Here is a 22310-nt window from a genome sequence, read left to right as displayed (position 1 = left end):
TAGTTGTGTGGAAATAGACTTGCAAATATAAGTACTGCAACAGAATTTATATATCAAATTGGTTGGATTTCAACATTTTAATTGCGGAAGGTAAATAAACTTACAATTGGTGAAAAAACTGAGCAAAAGCTAATTTGTTGGAAGCAAACATTGTTGCCTCTCTCTCTCCTCTCTCTCTCTCTCTCTCTCTCTCTCTCTCTCTCTCTCTCTCTCTACTAAATAAATAAATAAAAACATCCAAACTGCATTGGTAATGCATTTCTCTGGGGGAAAAAAGTACAGATTTTCCTCCAATAAATATTGCAATTATTTGCGTAACTGGAAGATATACAATTGTGAGTTATCTATGCTACAGAGGATTCAAAGCATTGTTTCACCAATGCACCAAAAATGAGATATTAACTATCAGATATCTATTCTGGGTAGGATTTAATTTACCCATGTATTAAGGAATAATAATAATAATTTACTCACTTTATTTACCAATTGTCAATGAAATAATTATCAAAGGTAGGAATATCCCAGTTTCTTCGGCAGCTAAAAAAATTGAGGATTATTTTTATATCAAATTACCTGCTAGAAGACAATTAATCACTCACTCTCATATAATACAGTTTTATAAGTAACATTCCATGATGAGAGGTATACAATTAATGGTATACATTAAGTCAGTGTAGAAGCTAGCACAAGCTCAAATTTCTGCAAAGGATCTGATCGTTTTAAAACCGTGGTTTTCTGGGAGGGGTACATTTCCAGGACGAACTGAGATTATCACTTCAAGACCTGGAATTTTGGATGAAAAGATTTAGCTTTGTGAAGAAAATGACATTACAAATTCAATAAACATTAAACGACAACAAAATAGAATTTGCAATGCATTCTATTTTCCACCTTTAACACTTAAATCCAATGTCTGTGATTAAAGGTTGAAAAGTAGGATGGACCGCAAATTCTCATGTGTTTGAAGAGAAATTGGAAAATAAAACAAACATGAAAACTCTTAACATGGCAACAGTAATCATGCGCAAAAAATTGAGCTATTCTACAAAGTATTTCCTTTTTCAAAAAAGAATCTACTTTAAACGTGTACACAGTGGGATTAGAACTTGGGCTACTTCGATGTCATCTTAAACTCTATTTCAGGTAAAAAAAACTCATAAGTTATGGTGACGAGTGAGGGGGGGGGGTTCTGATATTTTGAAAGGGGGGTTTCCTGATAATTGTCAAAACTTAAGGGAGGTTTTATAATATTTAGGCAAACACTGAATACTCACCTGCCGCCTTTGCAGCCACAGCTTCCTGATAGACATCTGTTAGAAACAGGACTTGAGATGGCTTATCTACTCCCACTGACAGTGAGATCTCAAAGTAACTCCGAGGCTCTCTTTTGTTCCTATTGAAGAAAAGAGAAGTTTACAATCTAGTCCTCGTCAAAAACCACACGAGATATAATGCAGCAACTTTGAAGCTTGTGATAATCAAGCTAAAGAACTGTTTTCATACCCAACATTAGTGTCAAAAAATCCACACAAGTACTTTCTCAAATCCCCATATGACGTATTCCCAAAGATGAGCCTCTGAGCCTCTCTACTACCACTAGAATATATGTAAACCTACAAAAGGAATTTGATAAGTTAGACCAGTACATGAGATTGCTGGAACCAAGAAGTATAGGAGGAAAACGAAAAGGAGCAACAAAAAAGCAGCCCAATTATAAACAATACAAACATGGAGACATGTCCACATGCCAGCATTTTTATTTAGGCCTCATGCATTTTCCCTGTTTGAAGATAGTTATTAAGGATCCAACAACAGCGACGAAGAGTAATAATTATTTGCAGGAAACTATAGGACAGTCATGATACAAAAATCGTAAATTTGTAATGTATGATAACTAGATAAAGTGGGGGAAAGAAAGATCTATATAATTCTGGTTAGTGGATCACATTCTGCATGTAAAACTGCGTAATGTAAGAAGTATGTATCATTTACTGCTAATTTCAAGGAATCAAACTGCCTATTCAGAATTATATAGCTACTCAATCCATGTTATTATTGATAGCATTATTTCAAGGAATCAAACTGCCTATTCAGAATTATATAGCTACTCAATCCATGTTATTATTGATAGCATTCCAGGAATTGATTAAGCAAAAATGACCTTGATGCCATTAGCATGCCACTTCTCAAGAGCTTCAGGAACATCCTCGAAAACTGCTCCCTGCAACTCATTACTTTCAAACCCAGTTCTCCATATATGTCCCTGGATGCAGAAAAGAACAAAAATAAATGTAAAACTAAATTTTGTTAGCAAACACTATATACCTTTCACTGATTGGGAAGTTGGGAACTATTACGAAAGTTCTAATTACCTGCAATTGCTTCAGAGCAGTAATTTTTCTGTCAGCTTTTATCATCGCCTCCACATTAGTTACCAGGGAGTCAATCACCTTTTCTTCCCCTGCATCATCAGGTGGAATTGCTACTGACCCCACCACACCTTGTTCCAAGTCATCTTTAACCTATATATGAATTAAAAAAGAGGAAATATCTGAAGTGACTAATTAACGTAGATCAAATCTTGAATATAGAATTTTGAGTCAGAAAGATTAGAAGAGCAAATGATAGAATAGTGCTTAGAGGTGAGTAGGAAGAATGAGTTAGATGAGAAAATCAAGATTTCTTTAAGAATAGGTGTAGCAGGACAGGCCCACATGTGAATCATGATGAAGATTTATTAGATTTTATTAGGATCTTAGTTTGTTTGCTAGAATTTGATTTTACTTTATGTAATCTTTTAATTTAGTTAGGATTTCTTTAGGATGTCGTATTGATATTACCTTCTAAGTCAGTCAGGTTTTCTATTTGATTGCATCTTTTTTATGATTGTTAGGTTTCGGTTCGATTGATTTTAATTTACTTCCAAATGTGGATTGCTAGGTCTTATCTATAGATAATACTTGCAATGCTCCATGAGGAATAGATGATTGATGAATAAAAATTGAGTTATGAAAATTCTTGAGAATGTGAAGTGCTTTGGCATGTGAATTGCCTTTGAAGAAAGAGTTAAGGAAATTTTGAAATCCTCCTTATTAGAAACTGAGGGTTATTGCCCCTTATATACACGGTAATGGACAACTAATCAGCCCAACAAATAGGAAACAAATCCTAAGAAATCAAAACAGTAAACGGGAAAGTTTCTGTAATTAGAGAATCCCACTAAACAAGGAAACTAACTAAATTCTGGTATTGACTAATTTTCAGAATTAACTATATAACAAAAATAGAATAAAATCTATTCTAATACCCGTCTAACTCAATGTAATATTATTCTATACTCCCCCTCAAGCTGGGTTGTATATGTTATACAAACAAAGCTTGGAGTTTAATTCTTCAAAGTTTGTTCGGGAAAGCGCCTTGGTGAGGATGTCTGCAATCTGTTGTCGTGAAGGGACGTAAAGTAGTTGAATGATGCCACCATTCAACTTTTTAGAGATAAAGTGTCGATCAATTTCAATGTGTTTTGTTCTATCATGATACACAAGATTCTTAGCAATGCTAATTGCTGCTTGGCTGTCACTAAGCATTGTAACCGACCCATCTATTTCAACATTGAGTTCTTTTAACACTCTTTGAATCCACATTCCTTCACAAATTCCGAGTGCAAGTGCACGGTATTCAGATTTTGCACTACTTCGTGACTACAACTTGCTTTTTACTCCTCCATGTCACCAAATTCCCCCAAACAAATGTGCAATACCTAGTGGTAGATCTTCGATTAGTTAACTCTCCAGCCCAACTTGCATCAGTGTAAACTTCAAGTTTTCGGCTTGATGATTTCTTGAATATTAATCGAATATTAATCCATGTCCTGGGGCTATCTTCAAGTATCTTAGAATTTGGTATACATCCTCCAAATGCTCTTCACAGGGATTGTTCATATGTTGGCTGACAATACTCACTGAGTAAGCAATATCCGGTCTAGCGTGTAACATGTAAATTAGTTTCCCAACAAATCTCTGATATCTTCCTTTATCAACTAGAACTTGATCTGCCTATTTGTTGTTCCGTCTGTTAGAGTCCATAGGAGTTTCTGCAGGTTTGCATCCCAACATACCTATCTCAGTCAACAGGTCTAGTATGTACTTTCTTTGGGAAATGAAAATTCCCTCCTTGGATCGAGCTACCTCCATGCCCAGAAAGTATCTGAGGGTTCCTAGGTCTTTGATTTCAAACTCCCTTGCTAATATTTTCTTCAAGTTTGTAATCTCCTCATTATCATCCTCTGTCAGGATTATATCATCAACATAAACAATTAGAATAGCTATCTTACCACCATCTAAGAATTTCACAAACATCGTGTGATCAGATTGGCACTGAGTATAGCCATTATCTCAATCAGCCTTAGCAAACCTATCAAACCAGGCACGTGGAGACTGTATTAGTCTATATAGAGTTTTCTTCAGTTTGCATACAAGCCTACAGTTGTTGGAATTCTCCATTCCAGGGGGAATTTGCATGCACACTTCTTCAAGATCACCGTTCAAGAAGGCATTCTTAACATCTAGCTGATACAAAGGCCAATCTGAATTCACAGCTAGAGATAATAAAATTCGAACAGTGTTAAGTTTAGCAACTGGGGCAAATGTTTCTTGATAATCAATACCATAAGATTGAGTGAACCTTTTATAACGAGTCTGGCTTTAAACCTCTCTATACTCCCATCTGCCTGGTATTTCACTGTAAATATCCATTTGCATCCAAACGGATTCTTCCCTTGAGGCAATTCTGTGAGAGTCCAAGTACCATTCTTTACCGAGGCTCGAATTTCTTCTTCTACTGCACGCTTCCGGGCAGGATCGTTGAGAGCTTCTTGGATAGTCTGGGGAATCTGGACACTATCAAGCTTAGTAACAAAAGCTCTGTATGAGGGCGTTAGATTCCCATAAGCAACATATTTCTCAATTGGGTGAGTAGTACACCGTCATACACCCTTTCCTTTGAGCGATGAGCTTATCAGAATCATCAAGAAGTGGTGTAAGAATATCCATACCTTTATGGACTGAGGCATGTGAGTCTGGATCAGGTGCTTGAGAGTCCTGCAACAATGTGTTGGCCTCTATTTGCTCAACAGGTCTCCTTCTTGAGTAGACAATGAGTTCTTGAGAAGGTTGAGAATTGAGAACTGTGTTAGGGACTGATTCAGACAGTTGAGGATTTTCAATTGTTTGAGATACCGTTTCGGATGAAGTAGGTGGTAATGGAAGAGGGACTGTTTGAATTGAGGGGAACACGGCTTGAGTATCTTGAAGAATGTCCCAAATTTCAAATTCTCTAGCATCCTCCCCCTGAATTTGTGATTTGGGTTAGAACGGCTGAGTTTCAAAGAATGTAACGTTCATGGAGGTATAGACTCGATGAATTTGAGGAGAATAACATTTGTAGCCCTTTTGATGTGAAGAGTAGCCAATAAAAATACATTTTAAGGACTTGGGATCAAATTTGGTACGATGATGAACATGGACGAAGGATGTGCAGCCAAACACTTTGAGAGGTAAATCGGAGGAGAAAGTTTTAAGGTGAGGGTAAGTTTCAAGAAGGACCTATGATGTGAAACAATGTGAATGCAGGTGCAAGATCAACGACAACAATGCTTCACCAAATCAGCGATCAATCTAGGCAGGAAGCTCAAGAATAAAATGAAGCGAACGATGGTTTTTAAGCAAAAGTTACAATGTACTAAGTTTGAACCTTTGTAAAATTATTCCGATAATTAATGTAATGATTTGTTCTCTTAATACAGTTCAATTTGTAATATTTAGACAAGCAGAAATACTCAGCAACAGAATCACTCGCTCACTATTCAAACTGAATACAGCATAATCGCAATTGATACTAAAATTGAGAATAACATGCACGCAATAGCAATTCCGAAAATACTTGGGCGTAAGAAAATTAAACCTTCGTCGGGTTGGACTGGTTCGATGGGAGGATCCTCTGGAGGCGGTGTAAAAACTCCAAATGTGAGTGGCGGAAGTTCTCCTCCAAGAGCTACGTAATTGGGATGAAGCGGCGTATCTGGATGAAAACGTCGGTGCCAATAACTAATGCCCAAACTGCTCTCCACACTGTCTACAAGCTGATGAGTCACGCGTTCGACGTATTCAGGAACACTCTCGGACGTCCGGTAATCGAACCACGAGGAAAGCTGCAAATCAACAATACCAGTCTCTGGGTCAAGCATAGGGTCGTAGTCTTCAGCGTCAGGATCAGCCATACACTAACGAACTGCGGAATCAAAAGTCAGAACACTGCAGATCGGGTCTAATATCAAGGTCTGGTCCAACTGAACCAATCAAGTCTAGCCAAAATAAACCAGACCAAAGTATGAAATAAGATGATCTGAACCAAAATAAATCAATCCCAAATGTGAAGACCGGATCAATTCAAAGCCCTAGACCCGATGTCTGCCCGACTTCGACCTGAGGGAAAACGAGCGACGTCTGCTCACGAGCGAAGGGCGACGATTGACGATGCGAGCGGACGGCAGGACAGGGCGTCACGACGACGATGGGGATGAAATCGCGACGGCGGCTGCTTGAACAGGAAGAGGGAGCGACGATCTAGGGTTTCACACCCACGTTTCACACGTTCAATCACTCAGGTAATTGCAATTACTTTCAAAAAATATTCATTGATTCTAACTCTGATTACAAATCATGTTTATATAGAGATTATTACAGAATTTAAAAGCTCAATCTAATCTCTCTCAATCTTATCCAATAACAACTAAATAACTAACAAAAACTCTAATCTGAAATCAACTACTAACTAAAAAATAACTGAAATTTCTAAACTATCAAAACCATATCCCTGCGATCTGATGTACAGCTGGAATACGGCGTCTCCTACGCTGATAAACACGGCGAAAGTCCCGTGCACGTGCCTGGATGTCCTCATCATTCTCCCCAGGTGGGAGAGAACTCGACCCTGTCGAATGTAAATCAAGACGGCTATCATACTGCTCAAGAAAATCTGGATCCAGCCTCTGTAAATCACCTCGATCGAGCCAAGTATCATCAGACTCAGGTCTATTTTTCCAACGAACCAAATACCTGCGGATACCACCATTGCTAGTAGAAACAATGTTATCATCAATAATAGCATCAATGTCATGTGCTGTATATGTAGGTGACATCTGGGGAAGTGGAGGTAAAGGGGAGCTCTCAGAGGCTCAGGGGTAGGCTCATCAACCAGTGGGTTGTCAGGGTTAAAATATGGGCCTTTGTACTCTACTAAATCTTCAATATTAAAAGTCGAACCAATATTAAAACCTTCAGGAAGGTCGAGAACATAAGCATTATCATTAATTTTCTTGAGAATTTTAAAAGGTCATGCACTTCGTGCATGTAACTTTTTAACAGTTCCTGGAGGAAACCGTTCCGGATGTATCCGGACCATCACATAATCGCCTACACTAAATTCTTTAAACCTCCTTCTTAGATTTGCTCGCATTTTATAGTTACTATTGCTGTCATTGATCTTTATACTGATGTCTTTATGCAAGTCATGAATGCGAGATGCAAATGCAGATGCTGACTCAGATACTCTGTGATGTACAGACACGGGGACAAGATCTATAGGTTGTCTAGGTTTGTAACCATACACTACTTCAGCTGGACTGACACCTGTAGACCTATTAATAGAGTTATTATAAGCAAATTCAGCAGTAGGCAGATGTTGATCCCAATCCCTAAGATTTTCGCCTACTAGCGATCTCAATAGGTTCCCTAAACTCCTGTTGACTACTTTAGTCTGACCATCGGTTTGGGGATGAAACGCTGTCGAGAACTGAAGTTTAGTTCCCATTTTGTGCCAAAGGGTTTTCCAGAAGTAACTAGTAAATTTAACGTCCCTATCAGACACAATTGTTTTCGGAAGCCCGTACAGTTTAACAACTTCATTAAAGTATAACTTGGCTACATGAGAAGCATCAGAAGTTTTGGAGCACGGTATGAAGTGGGCCATTTTGGAGAATCGGTCCACAACAACAAGGACAGAATCGTGTTTTCTAATGGTCTTTGGGAGTCCTAACACGAAGTCCATGCTGATATCTTGCCAGGGACAATTTGGGACAGGAAGAGGGGTGTATAGGTCAGTGTTCTGCTTACGTTGCTTAGCTAATTGACAGGTGTGACATCGACCCACTAGCCTAACAACGTCACGTTTAATACTTGGCCAATAGAAACGACATTCAACTGCTTCGACAGTCTTGTTATTCCCAAAATGTCCTGCAAGGCCTCCAGCGTGTAGTTCCCAAATTAAGAATTCTCTCAGGGAGGTGTTAGGAATATAATCCTGGAGGAACTCAACCCATCGACCATGTCTAGCGTTCAACTTCTTTTGGGAGTGAATATATCGAAGAGCTTCGTGGTCAGAATATATGACGAATTCTTGTGGGAGCAGATAGTGACGCCAGTGTCGAAGAGATTGTATCACCGCATAGAACTCTTTATCATAAGTGGAATAACGTTGCCTAGTGTCATTAAGCTTCTCACTGAAGTAAGCAACGGGATGTCCTTCTTGAGATAGGACTCCACCTATTCCAATACCAGAGGCATCACACGCAATTTCGAAGACTTTAGAAAAATCGGGCAGGCGCATAACAGGAGCCTGCGACATCCTTTGCTTGATCTCTTCGAATGCCTTGGTAGCAGCTTTTGACCACTCGAACTCACCTTTCTTCAAGCAATCGGTAATAGGGGCCATGATGGTACTGAAGCCCTTGATAAACCGACGATAAAAAGTAGCGAGTCCGTGAAAGCTTCGAACGTCTCTAATGTTCTTGGGTTCGGGCCATTCTTCAATAGCTCTAATCTTTTCAGGGTCGGCGGATACTCCTTCAGACGAGACCACGAATCCTAGAAAAATGACTTGTTGTGTAAGAAAAGTGCACTTCTTAGGATTGGCATAAAGTTGCTCTTTTCTTAACACGGCACAGACTTGACGCAGATGGTCCACGTGTTGCTTGCGAGAATTACTGTAAATAAGGATATCGTCAAAGTACACCACCAAGAATTTTCCTGTGAAGGGGCGGAGTACTTGAGTCATCATTCTCATAAAAGTGCTCGGAGCGTTAGTCAAGCCAAAGGGCATAACCATCCACTCATACAATCCATCTTTCGTCTTGAAAGCGGTCTTCCATTCGTCACCAGGACGGATGCGAATCTGATGGTAGCCACTCTTAAGATCAATCTTAGAGAAGATGGTGGCTCCAGACATTAAGTCAAGCATGTCATCCAACCGGGGAATGGGGAAACGATATTTCACCGTGATCTTGTTGATTGCACGGCTATCCACACACATACGCCATGTACCATCCTTCTTGGGTGTTAATAATGCGGGAACCGCACAAGGGCTCATGCTTTCTTTCACAAAGCTTTTCTTCAGCAGCTCATCAACTTACCTCTTTAACTCTGCATGCTCATTGGGGTTCATTCGATAGTGAGGCAAATTGGGAAGGGTTGCTCCTGGGACTAAATCAATTGCGTGTTGAATATCACGCATCGGGGGTAACTGGTCCGGGAGGTCCTCAGGGAAGACGTCAGAGAATTCTTCTAACACAGGAGCGACTTCTGGGGGAGCTGTATTAGCAATATCCTTAGGAGCTTCTCTAGCAGCGAGGGCGAGCGACTTCTGGGGGAGCTGTATTAGCAATATCCTTAGGAGCTTCTCTAGCAGCGAGGGCGAAAATGGGGGCTCCATTGGACAGTTCACGATCAATCTCTTTAGCTCCAATTAGATTAACGCCTTGGGAAATTGGACAGTTCACGATCAATCTCTTTAGCTCCAATTAGATTAACGCCTTGGGAAAACTTGTTTGGATCGGGCTTCTTGTCATTACCTTTCGGTTGAACCGGAAGGATCTTGACCTTCTTCCCGTCATGCTCGAATAATAGCATATTGGATCGCCCGAAGATATGAACGTCGTTATCAAATAGCCAGGGTCTTCCAAGAATAACTTGACCCACATCCATTTTCAGAACATCACACCAAACTTTGTCCTTATAAATGGAAAATTGGAGAGGGACTAAACATCTCTCTTGGACATTGAGTGCGGTGTCGTTAATCCATGATACTTTATATGGATTAGGATGGGGTACAACTTTAAGACCAATCTTAGCAATTACTGCTGAGGAGACCGCGTTAATGCAGCTTCCACTGTCCACGATCACTTTACAATTTTTATCACCAATCTTTGTGAACGTATGGAAAATGGAGGTACGTCTCCAATCATCAACAGCCTTGGATTGGGAGGTGACGCATCTGACGACTGATACAGTAGGAGTTTCGATTTGCCTAAGACAACCTAAGACAGTATCATCTACCTCATCCTCGAAATCATCGGTATCATCGTCAACTTGATGGATAAACTCGTCGCTATCAAGCTCAGGTTCAAATTCGTATTGTCCATCGATTATAGCAACCTTGTGACGGGTCGGACAGTTCGCAGCAACGTGTCCATACCCTTGGCATTTATAGCACTTGACGTGAGGGCCGATCTTGGAGAAATCTCTCTTCGGCTCCTTTGCCTTTGGGGTCGACTTTAGGCTGGGAAGAACTAGGGTTAGATCGACTCGGAGGCTGACTAGACTTTGACAGGACCTTCATTGGTGCCTCTTGCTCAATGGTGCTGCATCGAGTAAACAATTCGTCGAATTACGCAACATATTCTTTCGCAGACTTGGTTCCTTGAGTGAGACAATGCCACTTGTCTAACAGTCTATGATAAAACGATGGCGGGAGGTATTTTCGTTTCAGTTCATCTGCCATTTCTCGCCAAGTTGTAATTGGTAACTCACCTCTAATATGCCTTAGTGTTTCGAGGTTGGACCAATACTGGCAGGCGGGTCCGGTAAGTTTCATAGCTGCGAATTTGACCTTTCGGGGTTCTGTCAGGGCGTACCAATCAAAGTAGCGATCCATGTTCTTCAGTCAGTCCAAGAAAGCTTGTGGATCGAGCTTACCGTCAAAGGTTGGTGCACTGACCTTAATGCTCCTCAAGTATTGCGCGTCCAGATCAGGTACAGGTTGATGTGGAGGTCGATGAGCGAAGTGTCCATAACCTTGGCCTTGTAGTGGTGGGGCGATGGGTCCAAAGCCTTGATCGTTCGGCGGAGGAGTTGCAACACGTGCTTCTTCTAGCCTCGCTAATCTCTCGTTATTGTCATTCAGGATCTCACGGGTAGCTTGGCTCTCTTGGGCTAAATTACCTATTTGTCGTGCTAACTCAGCTATTTGCTTAAGGAGTTCGGGATCTGTGTTGCCTGACATGCTGGACTCACTAGTTGACTCACTTGACTCTCCCAATCGATAGTGTAAACCTGTACGAGTGGGCATGCACTACAGCTAAAGATGAAATGTGTGTACTAACAGCTAATGAGATGATTTTTTTTTTATAAAGACTCAACTAAAACAATTTTCCTAACCTGAAAATTAAAATAAAATTCCTAACCTAGAACCATGCTCTGATACCAAAAATGATGTGAAACAATGTGAATGCAGGTGCAAGATCAACGACAACAATGCTTCACCAAATCAGCGATCAATCTAGGCAGGAAGCTCAAGAATAAAATGAAGCGAACGATGGTTTTTAAGCAAAAGTTGCAATGTACTAAGTTTGAACCTTTGTAAAATTATTCTGATAATTAATGTAATGATTTGTTCTCTTAATACAGTTCAATTTGTAATATTTAGACAAGCAGAAATACTCAGCAACAGAATCACTCGCTCACTATTCAAACTGATACAGCATAATCGCAATTGATACTAAGATTGAGAATAACATGCACGCAATAGCAATTCCGAAAATACTTGGGCGTAAGAAAATTAAACCTTCGTCGGGTTGGACTGGTTCGATGGGAGGATCCTCTGGAGGCGGTGTAAAAACTCCAAATGTGAGTGGCGGGAGTTCTCCTCCAAGAGCTACGTAATTGGGATGAAGCGGCGTATCTGGATGAAAACGTCGGTGCCAAGAACTAATGCCCAAACTGCTCTCCACACTGTCTACAAGCTGATGAGTCACGCGTTCGACGTATTCAGGAACACTCTCGGACGTCCGGTAATCGAACCACGAGGAAAGCTGCAAATCAACAATACCAGTCTCTAGGTCAAGCACGAGGTCGTAGTCTTCAGCGTCAGGATCAGCCATACACTAACAAACTGCGGAATCAAAAGTCAGAACACTGCAGATTGGGTCTAATATCAAGGTCTGGTCCAACTGAACCAATCAAGTCTAGCCAAAATAAACCAGACCAAAGTATGAAATAAGATGATCTGAACCAAAATAAATCAATCCCAAATGTGAAGACCGGATCAATTCAAAGCCCTAGACCCGATGTCTGCCCGACTTCGACCTGAGGGAAAACGAGCGACGTCTGCTCACGAGCGAAGGGCGACGATTGACGATGCGAGCGGACGGCAGGACAGGGCGTCACGAGGAGTTGGGCGGCTATTCGAGGGGAAGGAGGAGCGGCGGCGGCGGCTTGGGCAGGAAGGGGAGCGACGATCTAGGGTTTCACACCCACGTTTCACACGTTCAAGCCACAGGTAATTGCAACTAAATTTCAATAATTTTCATTGATCCTAACTCTGATTACAAATCATGTTTATATAGAGATTATTACAGAATTTAAAAGCTCAATCTAATCTCTCTCAATCTTATCCAATAACAACTAAATAACTAATAACAACTCTAATCTGAAATCACTACTAACTGAAAAATAACTGAAATTTCTAAACTGTCAAAACCATATCCCTGCGATCTGATGTGCGGCTGGAATACAGCGCCTCCTACGCTGATAAACACGGCGAAAGTCCCGTGCACGTGCCTGGATGTCCTCATCAACCTGTCTCGGAGTTTTGAATGCAAGGGTACGGCTAGGCATTCGATTAACAAGATAAGTGGCAGTGAGAATAGCTTGTCCCCAAAATTGTTTTGGAACATGATTGGAAAACATAAGGGACCGAGCCAGTTCTAATAAATGTAGGTTTTTCCTTTTAGCTACTCTATTTTATTGTAGAGTGTTGACACAAGAACTAATATGGACAATACCATTTTGAGATAAATAGGAACCGAGAGTAGAATTAAAGTAATCTTTGGCATTATCACTTTTGAATATCTTTATGTTGCTTTGGAATTGTGTGGAGGTCATTGAGTGAAAGGCTTTGAATTTTGAAGATGCCTCTGATTTTTCTCTCATTAGGTATGTCCAAGTGATTCTAGAGTGGTCATCAATGAAGGTGATGAACCATCTAGTTCCATTAACGTTCTTTACTCGAGAAGGCCTCCATATGTCACTATGAATAACAGAAAATAGGTGAGAAGCATTATATTTGAGACTAGAAAAATTGTGACAAGTATGTTTGGACAATTGGCAACTTTCACATTGAAAAACACTAGGCCTTTATTAGTAAATAGATGTGGGAACATCTTTTCAAGGTACATAAAATTAGGATGACTAAGGCGAAAACGCCATAACATAACTTGAAACTCTTTAGAATTTGAATTTGAATTTGAAATAACAAAATTTGAATTGACTGAATTTAACACTAAACCGACGGAGATGAAGTTGGACTGAAAAACATGTTTGGAATGAAAGGAAGTTGAACTCTCTTGAAACAAATATAGACCACCACATTGTCTAGCACTGCCAATCACCTTCCCCGACTCCACCTCCCCGAATCCACCTCCTGAAATTCACAAAATTTTGAATAAAACTTAGCAACACACTTTAGATCATGAGTTAATTTGCTAATGGAAATCAAATTGCAATCTAATTTTGGCACAAATAAAACAGTGGAGAGAACAAAGTCTTTTGACAATCTGATGGACCATTTTCCTACCACTGCCGAGGAGCTACCATCAGCAATTCGGATTGCGGGCTGAGAGGTGCACGTGTTGTAGCTTTGAAAGGGAGTGAGATCACCTGTCATGTGGTCAGAAGTACCAGAATCGACAATCCAGAGTTTATTTTTCTTGCTGTTTACAGTATAAGCAGCGTGTGGTATACCTTGGTGAGCCAAAAAACTAGTGGACTGTTCTGTTGGTGTTGCAATGGAATCCGTACAAGATGGTTGTACTGTAGTGGAGGAGATTATGCTCAGGATCTGCTGCAGTGCTTCAAGCTGCTCCTTGGTGAAAGGGCTGGAACCAGTAATGTTGATTGTAGATGAGGTCTGAACAGCATTAGCATGGCTGCAATTTTTAGACCTGTGAGTTGGCTTCCAATCTTGAGGCTTTCCGTGTAGTTTTTAGCATGTGTCTTTCACATGTCCAACTCTTCTGCAGTGCTCACACCATGGACGGCCGTCCTTCTTGAATTTGCCATCTTAGGATGAGTTCTGAGTAAGGAGAGTAGACCCTTCAGCGGGTAAGGATGGATGAATCTCTAGAAGCATTAATTGTTTTCTGCTTTCTTCTCTATGAACCTCAAGAAGGCTTCACGGATGGTGGGAAACGGCTTGTTGTTCATGATTCTTCCCCTTACATCAAGATTATCGTTAAGACCAAGAAGAAATCGCAAGGTCCTTTTTTGATCGATGATTTTTCGATATAGTGTAGAGTCATCGGAGCACTTCCATGAGTGTACTTCATACATGTCAAGCTGCAGCCAGAAACGTGTAAGCATGTTAAAGTATTGAGTTACACTGAGATCACCTTGACGGAGATTATACAGCCTTGTTTCAATGTCAAATAAAGCAAAGGTGTTTTCAGTGCTTGAATAAGTGTCCCGTGCAGCTTCCCAGATGTCCTTTATAATTTTGAAGAGCGGGAAATTCTCGCCAACTTCTGTGGTCATGGAATTGATAAGCCAAGACATCATCAAGTGATCATCTATTTCCACGATCGGTATTGAGGATTGGTGATTTCAGGAGCAATAATTTCTCCGGTAAGATGCTTATCTCTCCCTCTACCACACACGAACATGAACACCGATTGAGACCACTGAAGGAAATTATGGCCATTCAATTTGTGGTTGGTAACCACTGCTGAGGAGGAATCGACCACCATGGGACTGAGGGCAGAAGGATTGGCTCTGGATGTGATTTCTGATGAAGTAGAAGAAGAATGAGAGGTCATGCCGTATTTGGTCATGAAGAAAAAAATTACAGGAAAAACTACTAGACTGGAAGATAGAGAACGGCATGAAAAAATATTAGGGTTTAGAACCTAGTAGCTCTGATACTATGAAGAAAGAGTTGAGGAAATTCTGAAATTCTTCTTATTAGAAACTGAGGGTTATTGGCCCTTATATACATGGTAATAGGCAGCTAATCAGCCCAACAAATAGGAAACAAATCCTAAGAAATCAAAACAGCAAACATGAAAGTCTCTTTAACTAGAGAATTTCACTAAACAAGGAAACTAACAAAATTCTGGTATTGACTAATTTCCAGAATTAACTATATAACAAAAATAGAATAAAATCTATTCTAATACCCATCTAACTCAATGTAATATTATTCTACAGCCTTCTTGTGTGGGAAGTCCTTAGATGTGAAGCCTCTTCTGGAGTGGGGGAGTAAAGCCCTTAGGTTAGATGTGAAGTCTATTCTTTAATTAGGGTGTGAAAACTATTTATCTAAATGCTCCATTTTTTTAGTTCTCCAGATTTCACATCAAAGACCTCGGTTTGTACCGCATCAATAGGTTTACACATTTCTTACAAAGGCTTAGAAATTTAAAGAGAAGCAAATATTTGTACCACATGATATAAACATTATACTGTTATTAAGGCATATAAACATAAAACCAAGGTGCTAAAGACTCACCTGGGCTCGCAATAATTCAATATCTTCTTTGGTCTCCTTGGTGTCATATGTAGCCATTAAATGTTTCCGCACATTGTCACGAGCATAGGGAAAAAGGACATCCGTAACAAATGATATTGGAGTCGTCGTTCCTTCGATGTCAAGAACAATGCATTGCTGCAAAGTACCCTAAACATATATTAGTTCTTGAATACAAAACCTAAATCTTATTTAAAATTAGATCATGAAGAATAACCAATCAAAGGACCCACTCTTGGTGGTTCTGCAATATAATTTCCATTGAGAGATGATGCCATAACAGAACCATTTAGATGCATCTCTCTTCCTCGATGTACTCTAACATTGCTAGCGGGACCATGGCCTGGACTAGTCCAGTGAATACCCAACTGGTGGAACTTGATGGCAGCATCAAATAGATAATGGTAGCGCTCAGCCTAGAAAAGATATGGAAAGGAAGATTACCTCATCATAAAACAAAAAAGGAATATGTTATCAAGCATTTAAATTTGTTACGTATGTCAGTTTGTGCAATCATCTACTTGGAAAATAAATAATAAAAATTCTAAAATTTTAAGAAGGTATCCAACGCATTTAAATTCTCGTTTATGGGGATATAAGGAGAAAGTGTCCAGCATATTGACTTGACCACCTCACAGTGATGATGTGGTACATATAGCCTATAGGAATATGCCACACGTTCCTCTAATCATATTTTTATATAAGAATCTGAATTAAAAAAACTAACCATAATTATAATATTCTAAATCGCAAAATTAAGGAGTGAACTACCAAATTAAAACTAACAATAACTATCATGCTCCCTTTTCCTTATCTTCGTGTCATGTCAGTTATCAATTGATGCAGAAGCGTAATGGGTTGGAAGCTAGAACCATCAATACTCAAGTAATGAAAGTCCTAAATAAAAACAATGTCTGAATATATACACATATATCATAAAATGAATTCCTTGAGAAAGAAACTTAGCATACCTGATGTGCATTTGAATTTGATACACATGTATAGCAGTTTTTGTCGATGAATACATAGAATCCTCGAGTGGTTGAAATAACCTACTAGATGGATTCATTGGTATATAAGCTCCAACATGTATTGGATACATTCTTTTCTTCGTGTCTTGTCATTTGATGATAAGTATTTTGTATTTTCTAGATAGCTCATAACCAACATACTCCCATTAATAATGATTCAAGTTTAAGAGAAGCAGGACATGATGTTGGTTTAGGTATTCAAAAATTTCATAACTCATGTATACTATGTATGAATATGTTATCCTATTTCTATATATTACCTGAGAATTATATATAGGAAAAACAAATGAAGATGGCAATGGAGGGTCTTTTATTTTGTCTGTAAATCCAACACATAGCCTTACTTTAACCTCTTCGTTCCATCCTCTCTCGATGTGTATTAATTTGTATCCAATACATGTTGGAGCTTATATACCAATGAATTCATCTAGTAAGTTATTTCAACCACTCGAGAGTTCTTTGTATTCGTCAACAAAAACTGCTACATATGTGTATCAAAATTCAGATGCACGCCAGGTATGCAAATTTCTTTCTTAAGCAATTCATTCTATGATATCAACTATCTATATAACTAAAGACAAACCTTAAGAAGTATTATTCATGCTAAATATTTTTGGTGGAGCCCCCAACTGCAATGTCATACACCTAGCCAGCCCCTTTTCTCCGTTCCCCAAATTCAAATTTTAATTTTTTTTAAAAAAGTTGAAAGTACCTAGTCAGCCACTTTACAATTATTACATTTTCTCTCCCTCCCTCACTCAAATCAAAGCTTGCTCCAAGAAAATGGCACTGCCATTATCAACCTCATCAACGTCTGATCCCAATTCCATCAAGATCACCCTTGCGATCACTCTCCTTTACCTCAAGAAACTCCACCGAAAGTCTTCATCCTCTTCTTCCACCACTAATGCTCAGAGGTAGAAGCAGAAGGTAACAATCTAACCCTAGATCTCTCCCGATCACTTCTCGAATCCATCCGAAACCCTAATCTTAACGCTAATTTTTTTATAGGCAAAGGAGAGGAAGAAAGAGATCCTGAGGCTCAAAGAGGAGCGCAAGCAGCTCGAAGGTTCTCTTCTCCCCGAATTCAAAACTCTAAGTATGGGGATTTCTTTGGTGGGACTCTGTTGGTTTTTTGTTTAGAATTGTTGGATGCAAAGCAGGGAGAGGATCTACCACAGATCGCTACTTGCAAGTGTCATTTCTTTTGTGGTTGTGGTGATTTGAGGAGAAGATGGGGAGAGCAGCGGTGATGAGCACTTGAATAATGAAGTTTTGCCTTTAAAATATGGGACCATCTCCTATGCTGCTCGAATACATTATCCAGGTGAGAAATTATAAGTTGGACAAATTTTCAGAACCGACCCATTTGTGAACTTAATCCCAAAAAATAACCTCATTCAAACAAATTTGTAAAAACCGACCTGGTTTCAGCCTCAGCGCTAAAACCAGGTCGGGTTTTGCAATTTTTTTTGAATGGGGACGTTTTTTGGGAATAAAAGTCTAAATGGTCGGTTTTAAAATTTTGTCCATTATAAGTTTTATTTTAAGTTTTTCTGCTTTGTTTATTAGCATGTATAGTAATTTTTCTACTTTATTTCGTATAAGAAGATAAGTTAGTAGGGATTTAAGGTGACTTTTAGTGACCTACTAATATTTTGTCAACTATCTATGGGTTTTTAGTTGTAATATTCTTTCTTCATTTATTTTATTACCCCAAATGCTGTCTTTTATTAGTTGCCAGCGATCTTTCGCATTAATAGTTGGTTGCTAAATTTTTTAGCTTAAAGGTTAGTAGTGGCAAATAATTTCATATGATTTCATATGATTTGAAGGGAACCAATAGTTGCATATGAAAGCACAGTTTCATTGACCTTTTGAAAATTATAGATTGGGCTTGAGATTTCATAAAGCTGATCATGTTATTGCTATTTTAGTTACATTATCAGTTACGAGTTTAGGATTGAGCTTACTTTTAAATTAAAAAATGGTTGAAGTTCAACAGTAAAAAAATTCATGATAAGATGGAGATTTGGAGGTGTCAAAGTACTTCTATATGTCGATATCTAAGTTAGCGAGTAAGCTAAATGTTGAGCTCACTCTTCTAAAGAAGAAGTTCAGTGAATTAGGGATTCAAAATGGCCTCATTGCAAGATGAAGAGTCTTCAGGCGTTCATAAAAAAACGTTCAGTTACTATTTCTTTTTTCTTTTGAATATGTAATTTATCATTGCTCTTGAATTACACACTTAGAACTTGAGTTATTGTGATCTACTCGTCATCGGGTTATTTAATTTTTTCTTAATTTTCGTGAGTATTGGGAGTACAAATTATTTTATAAAACAACTAATTTTAAACTAGATGGGTTGATAATCTCTGGATATAGTTGACTAAAATGAGCTACTTAATTTGTATCCTCTGAAATGAGATAGTTAATTTGTATAATTTGTAAAACTATTGTATTTCTATTTCAGATATACATAAATATCAATTTGTTTTTGCATATTATCACGATTTATTTCGTTGGAAAATGATTGTTAAGAACAAGTAAACAAATAGACAGTGGTGTAGTTCAAAGTATGAATGTATTTGAGCAATGAAAACTATAACAGACCGCCTTCGCACGGACTTGAAATGGTTGTTAGTTGTCGAAAATAATCTCTGAGCATTGCAGCCTCATAGAAGTTATAAACATGCATTTTATTCTCTTTTACTTGGTGAACATGAACATGTAGAATAGAGGTAATCTGTATTTTTAGCTCTTTTTCAAGATTTAATTATCATACATGTATATGTGTGTGTTTTTTCTTGTTAACTTGGGCTGAATGTTCTGATTGGAAGTATCTATCTATTACAGTGATGAAATATCTTGCTAATGTAGTGTTGGAATCATGTAAATAGTTAAGTATTTGATTTAAATAAATTTATTTGTTGCTGTAATTATTTTTGTCTTCATTCAAGAATCAGGGTTGTGATTGGAATTGGATGGATTGGATGATTTATGCAAGTTTTCGTAGAATGGATCTTGATGGGTCAATTCCTAAATTTGTTTACGTACTTCTTTAATTTGCTAATCATTACGTAGATCAAATTCTTCAATTTGCTTTGAGATTGATTGGGTTTTTGGATTTGATTGTTGTAGGAGATAAATGGTAGGAGTTTCAGACATTCCAGCAATAGCATGATTGTTTAATGTTTTTATGCCCATGCAAAGCACTGATTGTTTTTATAAATTTACTTTCTTAAACGTGAAAGCAGCTAAATTAATAAAACTAATTACTTAAAATCTAATGAACTCTAATCAAGAAATAATGTAAATACATACCAATCCAGTATAACCTTGACACTATTTATTGACAATGAAAATTATATTGTTTTTAAATTCTCTCTGAAGATTTGGATTTAAAATTTGTTTTAAGATGAATCATTCACTGCCATATTGTGCAAGTGTTTTTCCTAAGTAGGACGGACTACAACAGAGATACCATTGACTGATGTTTTAGAGGCATCACTGAGGCAATGATCTCTGATAACATGCCATATATCCACAAAGCAAAGGCACATCTTTATGTTCATGTCCATTAAATACTAATTTTAAAATACATGAAAGCGATACCCATATATCTAGAATTATAATGCATCCCAACTCAATTTGAGATGATGCTCTCGGTCAGCAAGGACGACTACTCATAACTGGCCACCAGACGACGACCTTGAGGACACAATTAACTTAAATAACTATAGACTGGCTTTGTTCGAGTCATAGTTATATTTTATGTTGTTACTCGTCACTTGTTCACGTTATAATGTGTGTACAAATTTGTATCCATATTTTTCAATAGATGTTCTGTATTATGTGTATCTGTCTGTGTTCGTGTCCGTATTTCCGTCTATATCAGGGTTGCATCCCATATTCATTTCAGCATCCATGTTGCATTATACGTTCATATCTTTGCTCCCCGTCTAAAGATGGAGTCCGTTATTGCCTTGGTGCATACCAAGTGTTGTGGTCAAAATACGTGAGCTCCTAAAAAAAGAGGTCCAGGTTTCAAAGCTACATCTCCACTAATTTGGGAATGTTGTAAGTTTTCAGTATGATAGATTAAAATCTTTAAAAAATTACTCCCTACAGCACAGTTATCTTGGTCTCTTTCTCTAGCTATCTTGTCCATCTTTCTCCTCCCTAATCCGACAACCCAACAAATGGAGATTTAGTAGAAAATTTTGAAAGTCTCTAGATATTTCCATCTGCTACCAGACACAACACTACCAATACCCATGGGGCAACATGTAGAGCTAGACTGTCAGTATCTTTGCATATATCAATTATCAGTTCATGACGCTAATACTAAAAGACATAAAGAAAAGAAAATTTTCGATCCGAAAGCCCTTCGAGAAAGGATGAATCATCGTGACAATGCACGACTCCATCCCATGACTGCATTTTGCATCTCATAGGCCTACGAAAGAAAACATTCCCTTTTTTGCCAAGAATTACCCCAGATCGAAAGTTCAATCTTTCACAAAATTACCTTCATAAACAGAGGAGCACGGTCAGTACACTTTGGCGACTTAATCGGATAAGGTTTCTTCTCCAGCGCTGACAGCACCACCCCAGCACCGGAAAGAACATGCATATCCTTCAGCATCATCCTCTCCTTCTGAACCCCTATAATTCCAACAAATTACAAGGATCCGCAAATTTAAAAATACAAAATTTGGGTTATGTGCACTTTGGTATCTAAAGTTTACATTTTTTTAACTTGGATACCCAATTTTTTTTACTTCACACTTCAATATCCAAAAGTCAACATTTTTTAACTTTGGTACCCAAAAGGTTTTTATTTAATACCCCCAAAGTTTTCTCCTACACTTGGACATCCCAAAATTTTGCATGCCTTTTAACTTTGATAGTTTATCCATTTTTATAAAAAAAAAAATTTGATAGCCCAAACTTTACTGTATTAAAGTGTCAAACAAAAGTTTGGAATACGAAAGTTCAAAAAGATGCAGACCTGGTCTCAAAGTGCGGAAAAAACTTTGGGATATCAAAAGCTCAAAATGGTGTACCCTTGCCGTATCGAAGTGTGGGAAAATTCTCTTGGGGCATAAAAGCTTAAAATATTGTAAACTTTGGGGAACCGATCTGCAAAAAACCAAAAAAAAATCTTATTTTTTTCTAGGGTTTACCAGAGGGGGACATGACAACGAGCTGCTGGGGTTTGGGGATTGCATCGTCATGGACCATGATGCAATGCTGCGCGGTGCGGCGGAGACCCAGCAGCGGTAGAATTGGTGCAAGCGAGACGCAGGGAGGGATCAGTGATTACATGCGGTGCTTCATCGATGGTAGGCTTGGGAGGAAAGAGGCCGCCGCTCGCCGCCGCCGCCGCCGCCATCGGAGATGAATAGCTGGGGGTTTCTCTCT

At 38.7% G+C, this 22310-nt stretch overlaps 1 protein-coding gene across 2 annotated transcripts; it reads right to left on the bottom strand.

The window, feature by feature from the left end:
* On the bottom strand, positions 502 to 22144 carry LOC109823960 (probable bifunctional methylthioribulose-1-phosphate dehydratase/enolase-phosphatase E1 1). 2 transcript variants are annotated; one of them, XM_020390430.1, is made up of 9 exons: positions 22073 to 22144; positions 21415 to 21551; positions 16086 to 16268; positions 15835 to 16002; positions 2373 to 2522; positions 2162 to 2263; positions 1504 to 1613; positions 1275 to 1393; positions 502 to 783 (listed from the first exon to the last, which is right to left on the bottom strand). In XM_020390430.1, exons 1-9 carry the CDS (start codon positions 22128 to 22130, stop codon positions 692 to 694), a joined length of 1119 nt encoding a protein of 372 aa, XP_020246019.1. In that variant the 5' UTR covers positions 22131 to 22144; the 3' UTR covers positions 502 to 691. The 2 variants fall into 2 exon arrangements, with proteins under 2 accessions (XP_020246019.1, XP_020246020.1); XM_020390431.1 differs by having other exon boundaries at positions 15835 to 15990.

Source organism: Asparagus officinalis, chromosome 9 (genome assembly GCF_001876935.1).
Source record: "Asparagus officinalis chromosome 9, Aspof.V1, whole genome shotgun sequence".
In the NCBI taxonomy this organism is placed as follows: Eukaryota; Viridiplantae; Streptophyta; class Magnoliopsida; order Asparagales; family Asparagaceae; genus Asparagus; species Asparagus officinalis.
This window is presented reverse-complemented; position numbering and strand designations above follow the sequence as displayed.

Bases quoted from the DNA above. Each gene is read 5' to 3' on its own strand.
- LOC109823960 (XM_020390430.1), bottom strand. From the start codon at position 22,130: ATGGTCCATGACGATGCAATCCCCAAACCCCAGCAGCTCGTTGTCATG. The intron at 1,614-2,161 runs GTCATTTTTGCT...TTCCTTTTGTAG, and splicing joins GGCATGCTAATGGCATCAAG to GTTTACATATATTCTAGTGG. The intron at 784-1,274 runs GTGAGTATTCAG...CCAAAATTCCAG, and splicing joins TGTGGCTGCAAAGGCGGCAG to GTCTTGAAGTGATAATCTCA.